The 9,369-nt window shown below is 38.6% G+C and overlaps 2 protein-coding genes across 2 annotated transcripts; one reads left to right on the forward strand and one right to left on the reverse strand.

The window, feature by feature from the left end:
• Positions 1 to 2,423: 2,423 nt before the first annotated feature.
• On the reverse strand, positions 2,424 to 3,043 carry LOC109534866 (tetranectin-like protein). Its single transcript, XM_019900645.2, has 3 exons — positions 2,905 to 3,043; positions 2,716 to 2,839; positions 2,424 to 2,667 (listed from the first exon to the last, which is right to left on the reverse strand). The coding sequence occupies exons 1-3, from the start codon at positions 2,983 to 2,985 to the stop codon at positions 2,456 to 2,458; spliced, it is 417 nt and encodes a 138-aa protein (XP_019756204.2). The 5' UTR covers positions 2,986 to 3,043; the 3' UTR covers positions 2,424 to 2,455.
• Positions 3,044 to 7,245: 4,202 nt separating this feature from the next.
• LOC109534865 (collectin-10) lies at positions 7,246 to 7,878 on the forward strand. Its single transcript, XM_019900644.2, has 3 exons — positions 7,246 to 7,387; positions 7,440 to 7,563; positions 7,614 to 7,878. The coding sequence occupies exons 1-3, from the start codon at positions 7,304 to 7,306 to the stop codon at positions 7,829 to 7,831; spliced, it is 426 nt and encodes a 141-aa protein (XP_019756203.1). The 5' UTR covers positions 7,246 to 7,303; the 3' UTR covers positions 7,832 to 7,878.
• Positions 7,879 to 9,369: the final 1,491 nt, after the last annotated feature.

Raw genomic sequence — 9,369 nt, forward strand, 5'->3', positions numbered from 1 at the left:
TGAATTTGAAGAAGCTTGCAAACTTGAGGATGCAGGGGCGGAAATTATTCCAATGAGACTGATGTTGAAAAATTGATGTACTCTAAACTGATGAAGTTAGAGGTCCTAAACTTTGCACACGCGTCAGTTGTTTTTTGGAAAACAACGATAAAGATTTTCAGGTAAACTCCAGTACGCGTTCGATTTTAAGAAGCTTGCAAACTTGACGCCGCATAGAGGAAAACCGTTCCAAAGAGACGGAAGTTGAAAAAATTGTTAACTCCAAACTAATGCAGCTAAAGAGACTAAACTTTGCACATGCATTAACTCTCCTTTGGCACATAAAGACAAAAATTTTGATATAAATTCCGGCATGCGTTCAATTTTAAGAAGCTTGCAAACTTGACGCCGCATGGAGGAAAGTCGTTCCCACGAGACGGAAGTTGAAAAATTTATGAACTCTAAACTGATGCAGCTAAAGAGCTTAAACTTTGCACATGCATCAACCGTCTTTTGGCACATAACAACAAAAATATACAGATAAATTCAAAGACGGGTTCAATTTTCAGAAGCTTGCAAACGTGACGCCGCATAGAAGAGAATCCTTCCAAGGTGACAGAAGTTAATAAATTCGTGAACTCTAAACTAATGCAGGGAAAGATATTAAACTTTGCACATACATTAACCGTCTTTTGTTACTTAACTACATAAATATACAGATAAATGCAAGGACGCGTTCAATTTTCAGAAGCTTGCAAACGTGACGCCGTATAGAAGAGAATCCTCCAAGGTGACAAAAGTTAATAAATTTTTGAACTCTAAACTAATGCAGGGAAATATATTAAACTTTGCACATACATTAACCGTCTTTTGGCACATAACGACAAAAATGTACAGATAAATTTAAGGTCGCGTTCAATTTTCAGAAGCTTGCTAACGTGACGCCGCATAGAAGAGAATCCTCCAAGGTGACAAAAGTTAATAAATTTTTGAACTCTAAACTAATGCAGGAAAATATATTAAACTTTGCACATACATTAACCGTCTTTTGTTACTTACCTACAAAAATATACAGATAAATGCAAGGACGCGTCCAATTTTCAGAAGTTTTCAAACGTGACGCCGCATAGAAGAGAATCCTTCCAAGGTGACAAAAGTTAATAAATTTTTGAACTCTAAACTAATGCAAGAAAATATATCAAACTTTGCACATACATTAACCATCTTTTGGCACATAACGACAAAAATGTACAGATAAATTCAAGGACGCGTTCAATTTTCAGAAGCTTGCAAACATGACGTCGCATAGAAGAAAATCGTTCCCAAGAGACAGAAGTTGATAAATTCGTGAACTCTAAAGCGATGCAGCCAAAGATCTTAAACTTTGCGCATACATTAAACGTCTTTTGGCACATAAGGACAAAAATTTACAAATAAATTTAAGTACGCGTTGAATTTTCAGAAGCCTGCAAACTTGACGCCGCATAGAAGAAAATCCTTCCAAAGAGACAGAAGTTGATAAATTCGTCAACTCTAAAGCGATACTGCTAAAGGTCTTAAACTTCGCACATACATCAAACCGTCCTTTGGCACATAATGACTAACATTTACAGATAAGTTCAAGCACGCGTTCAATTTTACGAAGCCTACAAACTTGACGCTGCATAGAAGAAAATCCTTTTAAAGACACAAAAGTTGATAAATTCGTGAATTCTAAACCGATGCAGCTAAAGATCTTAAATCTTTGCACATACATTAAACGTCCTTTGGCACAGAACGACAAAAATTTACAGATAAATCGCAGTAGGCGTTACATTTTAAGAAACTTTCAAACTTGACGCTGCATAGAAGACAATCCTTTCAAAGGGACAAAAGTTGAAAAATTCATGAACTTTAAACTGATGCAGCTAAAGAAATTAAACTTTGCACATACATTAAACGTTTTTTGACTCGCAACGGCAAAAATTTCCAGATAAGTTCAAGTACGCGTTCAATTTTAATGAGCTTGGAAACTTAACGCAGCATAGAAGAAAATCCGTCCAAAGAGACGGAAGTTGAAAAATTCGTAAACTCTCAACTAATGCAGCTAAAGATATTAAACTTTGAACATACATCAACCGTCTGTTGGCACAGAACGACGAAAATTTACAGATAAATCCAAGTACGCGTTAAATTTTAAGAAACTTTCAAACTTGACACACTTTTCGAAAGAGCGAAAATATATGCCAAGGCTTAAAGGAGCAACAACGCTACACATAAAAACTGATGATGGTGGAAAAATACACCGAAACGTATTTTAATTGATAAATAGACAATAAATGACTGAAGCTCAGGAATTGATTTTGATTTGGAATTGAAACACAGTCAGGAAAGTATGCACAAATCTGAATTTAAAGTAGGGATTTTTTAAGTGAATGCAGGATCAAATTGGATAAAAGGAAAACTTCAATTTGCAACTTTTTATAACAATCGCTGGTTAATATTCACAAATAAAATATCGGCTCTCGGTGCAAGAAGACGACAACCAGTAGCCATCTCCAGTGGTAAGTGAAGACCGAACAAGACACTCGGACGTCTGACTGGCGCCAGAGGCCCAATGATCGTAAGTGATCTCTTCTCCATCTTCAACCCACAACCATACAGGCGTGAAAATCCCCGTAAAATCATACATGCCGCCGATGAATAAGTCTGGAACAGATTGGTCTAAAACCAGCATGTAGTTCTTCAGTTGCTTACCATGAGTGGTCGCTTTCGCTTTCTTGATGGCGCTATTCAAAGCGTCGCTGTCCTCCAAAGAACGTTCTCGGGCCAACGTGTATTTATTGCGCTTGCAAGTGGCGTATGCTTGCATGAAGCTGAGCTAAAGCAGAGTTAGAAGCTGGAAATCATAGCTAGTCAGCACCCAATTGGGCGCTGAATGCTTACCGCTTCCGTTGAAATGTAGTATTCGCTCAGCGCTTGGCTCAGCACCGCAGCAAAGGCGAAGAAAAGCAGCAGTTTTCCCATCGTGGACTTGCGATGAGGACTTGCTGATGTTTGGCGACATTCATAAGGAATCTATTGCAGATAAGGCAGAAAACTAGTGGTTTGCGTCACTAAGACACTTGAATCAGAAAAAATGCCTTTGTGGATTCGATGGAAATCCACTCGATTGGTGCGATAAGGTACTTTGCAGGTGCCAGTTTCCAAACAAGTCAAGCTTTTCTAGTGGAAGTTGAATGCGAAAATATATATTTCAAGGCTTCGTTAACTTCCACAAGGCGTTTGAAAGGCGACGAGTTTTGAGCAGATGCGATTTTTTGCTTCTGGGTTGATTAATTCGCCAAAATTCAGTCTGCACTTGGATGGGCTTTACATTTTCAGCGTGTTCGCCCCAAAGGGTCGTCTTTAAGACTGGAAGGTTTTACAAAGCTACTTGGACTGGTTCGGAGTGGCGGATTTTTTCAAAAGGAGTTTCGATTGGAAGCCTTGCAGATGCAGCATCAAATTTGTGAATCTGCGAAAAATCAACCTCTGCTTCGATTTACTTGAAGTTTTCCGCATTTAAGCAACAAAGTGTCGTCTATAAATGCACGAAATTTCATGGCTGGAGTCAGATTTGGAGTGCAGAATTTTTTAAGTCCGTTATGTTGAATGATGTTTGTGCTCTGCACCATCAATTTTGTCAATGTCTGAAAAATCAACGTGTGTCGGGATTTAGTTGCAATTTGCAGGATTTACCCAAGAAACTGTTCGCAATACAGTGGGAAAATTTTATTCGTCTCGGTTGGGAGTTGCGAATTTTTTAAAAATTTGTCGCGTTTGGGCTGTTTGTGACATGCAGCAGGAATTTTTCACACCTGTTAAAAATCAATCTCTTCCTTAATGTACTTCGAATTTTCAGAATTAGCGCACGAAAGTGTTTTCTAAAGGGGCCAAAAATTTCAATTTTCAGACTTTTCGGGTGTGGAATTAGACACTGTTTAAAAATGAGGCTCTTACCAAGCACTTCGTACCATGCAGCAGCAATCCAAATTTGTTAAAGCCCAAAAAATCAACTTGTCCTTCAATTTATGTGAATTTTTCCACACTTGCACAAGAGTGTAGCAGTAATTATTGGGGAAAATTTCAAGGTGCTGCGAGTGTCGGTTTGGAGTGGGAAATTTGTTTAATGCGAGACTCCTTGCGAGATGTTCGAGCGATGCAGCTGAAACTTTGCTAATCTCTCAAAAATCAGCCTTTGAATAACGATCCGTGAAATTTTCAAAGTTGGAATACCACAGCATGTTCTAAAGGCCTCAAAAAGTTCGATGTTCTAGCAGGTCTGGTGTGTATGGAATTGGTCAGTTTTTAAAAATGAGTCCTTCAGAAAGCACTTCGCACTATGCAGCATCAATTTTAATAATTCCGCAAAAATCAATCTGTACTTTGCTTTACTTGTAATTTTACGCACTTGTACAAGTCAGCATGAGTAATATTTGTGGAGAATTTAAAGACGCTCCGAGTTTCGGTTTGGAGTGAAAACATGTTTGAATGTAAAACTCGTTGGGAGATGTTCAAGCGATGCAGCTGAAACTTTGCTAATCTCTGCAAAATCAACCATTGTATCAATATGCGCGAACTTTTCAGACGTTAAACACTAAAGCATTTTCTAAAGGTGTTACAAATTTCGAAATTCTAGCGGGTCTGGTGTGGAGTTGGCCAATTTTTCTAAAATGAGTCTCTTAGCAGTCACTCGGCACTATGCAGCATCAAATTTGATAATTTCATAAAAATCAACATGTACGTTGATTTACTTGCAGTTTTTAGGGTTTGTACAAGACAGTATTGGTAATATTCGAGGAAAATTTGACGGTGGTGCGACTTCTGGTTTAGGGTAGCAAATTTTTTAAATGTTAGACTCGTTGGGAGATGTTCGAGCGATGCAGGTGAAACTTTGCTAATCTCTGAAAAATCAACCATTCTATCAATATGCCTGCAATTTTTAGAAGTTAAACATCACAAGTATTTCCTAACGGGGTTATAAATTTCGAAATTCTAGACCGTCTGGTGTGGAGTTGGCCAATTTTTCTAAAATGAGTCTCTTAGCAGTCACTCCGTACTATGCAGCATCAAATTTGATAATTTCGTAAAAATCAACCTGTCCGTTGCTTTACTTGCAATTTTTAGGGTTTGTACAAAGACAGTATTGGTAATATTTGAGGAACATTTGACTGTGGTGCGACTTCTGGTTTGGGGTAGGAAATTTTTTAAATGTTAGACTCGTTGGGAGATGATCGAGCGGTGCAGCTGAAACTTTGCTAATATCTGAAAAATCAACCATTGCATGAATATGCGCGAAATTTTCAGCAGTTAAACATTAAAGTATTTGCTAAAGACGTTACAGATTTCGAAATTTTAGCGGGTCTGGTGTGGAGTTGGCCAGTTTTTTTAAATGAGTCTCTTCGCAATCACTCGTACTATGCCTCATCAAATTTGATAATTTCGTAAAAATCAACCTGTACGTTGCTGTACTTGCAATTCTTTCAGTTTGTAGAAGATAGTATTGGTAATATTGGAGGAAAATTTGACGCTGGTGCTACTTCTGGTTTGGAGTGGGAAATTTTTTAAATGTTAGACTCGTTGGGGGATGTTCGAGCGATGCAGCTGAAACTTTGCCAATATCTGAAAAATCAACTATTGTATCAATATACGCCAAATTTTCACAAATTAAACATCGAAGTATTTCTTAATGGTGTTACAAATTTCGAAATTCTAGCGGGTCTAGTGCGGAGTTGGCCAATTTTTCTAAAATGAGTCTCTTAGCAGTCACTCCGTACTATGCAGCATCAAATTTGATAATTTCGTAAAAATCAACCTGTAGGTTGCTTTAGTTGCAATTTTTAGGGTTTGTATAAGACAGTATTGGTAATATTCGGGGAAAATTTGACGGTGGTGCGACTTCTGGTTTGGAGAGGAAAATTTTTTAAATGTTAGACTCGTTGGGAGATGTTCGAACGATGCAGCTGAAACTTTGCTAATCTCTGAAAAATCAACCTTTGTATTAATATGGCCGAAATTTTCAGAACTTAAACAGCAACGTATTTCCTAATGGTGTTACAAATTTCTAAATTCTAGCGGGTCTGGTGTGGAGTTGGTCAATTTTTCTAAAATGAGTCTCTTAGCAGTCACTCCGTACTATGCAGCATCAACTTTGTTAAATCCTGAAAAACCATCCTGTTCTTCAATTTACCTGAAATTTATAGCACTCAAATATAATGGTACCAGTAAGATACGTGAGAAATTTCATCGTGTTCCGACTTTTGGTTTAGAGTGAGAACATTTTTGAAAATAGATCGCGTTGGGAGATGTTTGTGCGATTCAGCACAAACTTGCCGATCTCTTAAAAATCAATCTCTTTTTCAATCTACCAGAAAATTTCAGGATTAACGTATTGATGTAGTAGGCTTAGGTGTCACAAATTTTAACATCCTACCGAGTCTGATGTGGGATTGAACAATTTTAAAAAATGAGTCTTCTAGAAAACCCTTCGTGTTATGCAGCATCAATTTTGTTAAATCCTGAAAAACCATCCTGTGCTGTAAATTGCCTGCAATTTTTAGCACTCAAACCGGATGGTACCGGTAATATACGTGAGAAATTTTAGGATGCTCCGACGTTTGGTTTGGAGTGAGCAAATTTTTGAAAATAAATCTCATTGGGAGATGTTTGTGCGATGCAACCGATATTTCGCCCAGCTCTTAAAAATAAATTTCTTATCCAACGCACTTGAAATTATCCGAATTAGCACACCAACGTATATGTTGAGGGCGTCAACAGTTTCAAGATTCTAGATTGTCTGGATTGGAGTTGGCGAATTTTCCAAAATGAGTCTCTTTGAGCACGATTTTTACTATGCAGCATCAACTTTGCTAATGCCTGAAAAGCACATCTGAGGGTCAATTTAATTGAAATTTTCCGGTTTGGCACCCCAAAGTACTGTCTATAAACAGTGAAAATTTCGCAGTCCTACTTGGCCAGGTGTGAAAGAGGAACTGTTTTGAACATGAGAGTTTTTGGATTCCTTTCGCCCCTTATGTGGCTTCCAAAAAATCAATCTATATGTCCAATTTAGTTCACCTTCCAAAATCTTACGCCCTGAACCCCCTTTTATATTGTATGGAAACTTTCGTTCTCCCATGTTCTGGTGAATTTTTTCCTCAGTTGAATTCTCCACAAAGGCTTGTCTCCCAACGTCGCATTTTCCTTCTCCACTTGAGCATTTTTATTTTTTCGAGCACGTCTAGATACAGCATTTCCTGATAAATACCCACGACGAAAACAGTGTCCTGACTGATAGCGAACAATGTGGAAACTGGCTGCGTTTTTGGTGCTGGTTTCGCTGGCCAGCCGAGCTGCAGCTCAAAAATATACCATTGTAACTGAACAGGTGAGGAAACTGCTTCTTTCCCTCTTTCCTCGGCATAATGGGAACATTCCAGGCAACTTACACCCAAGCCTTGGCCTTCTGCAAGCGATTGGGCCTCACTTTGGTGAAAGAACGCTCATTGGAGGACACTGATGCACTGAACGAAGCCATCAGCGCTGCTGGCGAAACCGCACACTGTAAGTGCCCTCACTAAAACCCTTCTAGCTCTAATGGATGCTGTTTTCAGTCTTCTATTTGGGCGGATTTCATCAGCAGGATAATATTCTAACCCCCGAATGGATCTGGATTGATACCGGTGAGGAAATCACCTATGAGAATTGGAGCACCGGGGCTAGCAAGGATGGGGAATGCTTGGTGAGGACTTCAGCTTCTTCAGTTGCGGGCAACTGGATGTCGTCCACATGCACAGTACAGCGCTATTTCATTTGTGAGCAAGAAGAATAGACGAATGAAACATGCGGCTTTAAAACGAAATAAATTTTCCAATTGTGCAGGTTTTTATTTTTTGGGGGTGTGCGACAATGGGCAGTTCAATTTTAGTCCAGTGTATGACGTTAGCAGTCGGTTGGTGAATCGGGAGCGCTCGCCTCGTGCGGTCTCGCTCGCACTTACAAGCAAATAGCTGCCGACCTGCCGCAATGAGATTCCGTCATACGCTGCAATAAAATTGAAGTGTTTCAATTTTGATCAATTCCGTTTCAACAATTGTTCAAAATCCATCCAGGAAGTGAAAGGTAAATCACCTGGCAATTCGGACAGTCAATTGATGCCCTTGCCGTTATCACGATCCATGGCTCTTAGCGGTAAAAACGTGGTGGCTCAGTTTCACTGCCAGTTTACGATTAGAGCCACTTAGAGCAATTCTCGTTAGAGCACTTGGCCGTTGGTCGAATCGATCGTCGATTTGATGCGTCGATCCAGTCCAGCAGCACCCATAAAGAATCTAATGCTGTTTACGGTAGTCCAGTCCATTAGATGGTTGGGGCAGATGTTAAATTTAATTTGTGCTCATATTAGGCACTCTATCTCTTTTATAGAGCCGCATAAATGTCGTGAATATGCATGGGGAAATTATGTTTTATTAAAACCTGGAGGATATTAATTAATGGGCCACGCTGGAGGGAATGGAGTACATTATTTGCGGCCGTAATATGCTGGGCAAACGTTTTATGAATATTACCATTCCCAGTCCGATTGAATTATTTAAAATAGTTTTAACATGGCTTAGAGCGACTGAGTGCTTTCACATACAATAGCCGCTGTTTGTTTTCCACCGTCAGTAAAGAAAAGTTCGCCTTCCAACCAGACGAAGACGCAAATACCTCCCTTATTGCGATATGGACTTATCTCTTTCGCCTTTGAGGAATATGCATAAAATGATTTTAATCCCCGTCGCGCCAACATACAATCGGGGATGGGATTTAAATGTTCTCTATTCGCGAAAATTATCTCCAGAATGATAAGGCTTTCGAGCGAGGCTCCTTTTGAGAGAAATGGCGCTCCCAAGGTTTCCCACAGTCGATCATATTTTACGGATTTTCCGCGCTAATCCAGTGAAATAGAGTACATAATAATAAACTTTAATAAAATAAATAAAGTAAAAAATAATAAACTCCTCAATAGAGCAAAAAGCATTAATGTCCTTAAAAAAAGGTAAAACAATCAAAATTTGGCCTGCTGATAAAGGTAATGCGACGGTCATCATGGATTATAATATCTATGATCGAAAAATTAATGAACTTTTAAATGACAAAAGTTATTCAAAATTAAACAAAAATCCAACAGAACGTTTTAAAAGACAAATTCATAAGACTTTAAAAAGATTTAAACATGAATTCACAGATTACGTTAGATTAAAATTAACACCACACAATAGTAAAACACCAAATTTTTACGGAGTTCCGAAAATTCATAAAGTTAATATTCCTTTACGACCAATAGTTAGTAGTATAAATTCACCTACACATCCCTTAGCCAAATAT

This window comes from Dendroctonus ponderosae, unplaced genomic scaffold (genome assembly GCF_020466585.1).
Source record: "Dendroctonus ponderosae isolate FM_Combo_2020 unplaced genomic scaffold, Dpon_F_20191213v2 Dpon_F_20191213_10, whole genome shotgun sequence".
In the NCBI taxonomy this organism is placed as follows: Eukaryota; Metazoa; Arthropoda; class Insecta; order Coleoptera; family Curculionidae; genus Dendroctonus; species Dendroctonus ponderosae.

Coding starts and splice junctions, on each gene's coding strand:
- LOC109534866 (XM_019900645.2), bottom strand. CDS start 2,985: ATGGGAAAACTGCTGCTTTTCTTCGCCTTTGCTGCGGTGCTGAGCCAA. Junction 2,840..2,904: donor ACTACATTTCAACGGAAGCG/GTAAGCATTCAG, acceptor ACTCTGCTTTAG/CTCAGCTTCATGCAAGCATA. Junction 2,668..2,715: donor AGCGAAAGCGACCACTCATG/GTAAGCAACTGA, acceptor AATCTGTTCCAG/ACTTATTCATCGGCGGCATG.
- LOC109534865 (XM_019900644.2), top strand. CDS start 7,304: ATGTGGAAACTGGCTGCGTTTTTGGTGCTGGTTTCGCTGGCCAGCCGA. Junction 7,388..7,439: donor ATACCATTGTAACTGAACAG/GTGAGGAAACTG, acceptor GGAACATTCCAG/GCAACTTACACCCAAGCCTT. Junction 7,564..7,613: donor TGCTGGCGAAACCGCACACT/GTAAGTGCCCTC, acceptor TGCTGTTTTCAG/TCTTCTATTTGGGCGGATTT.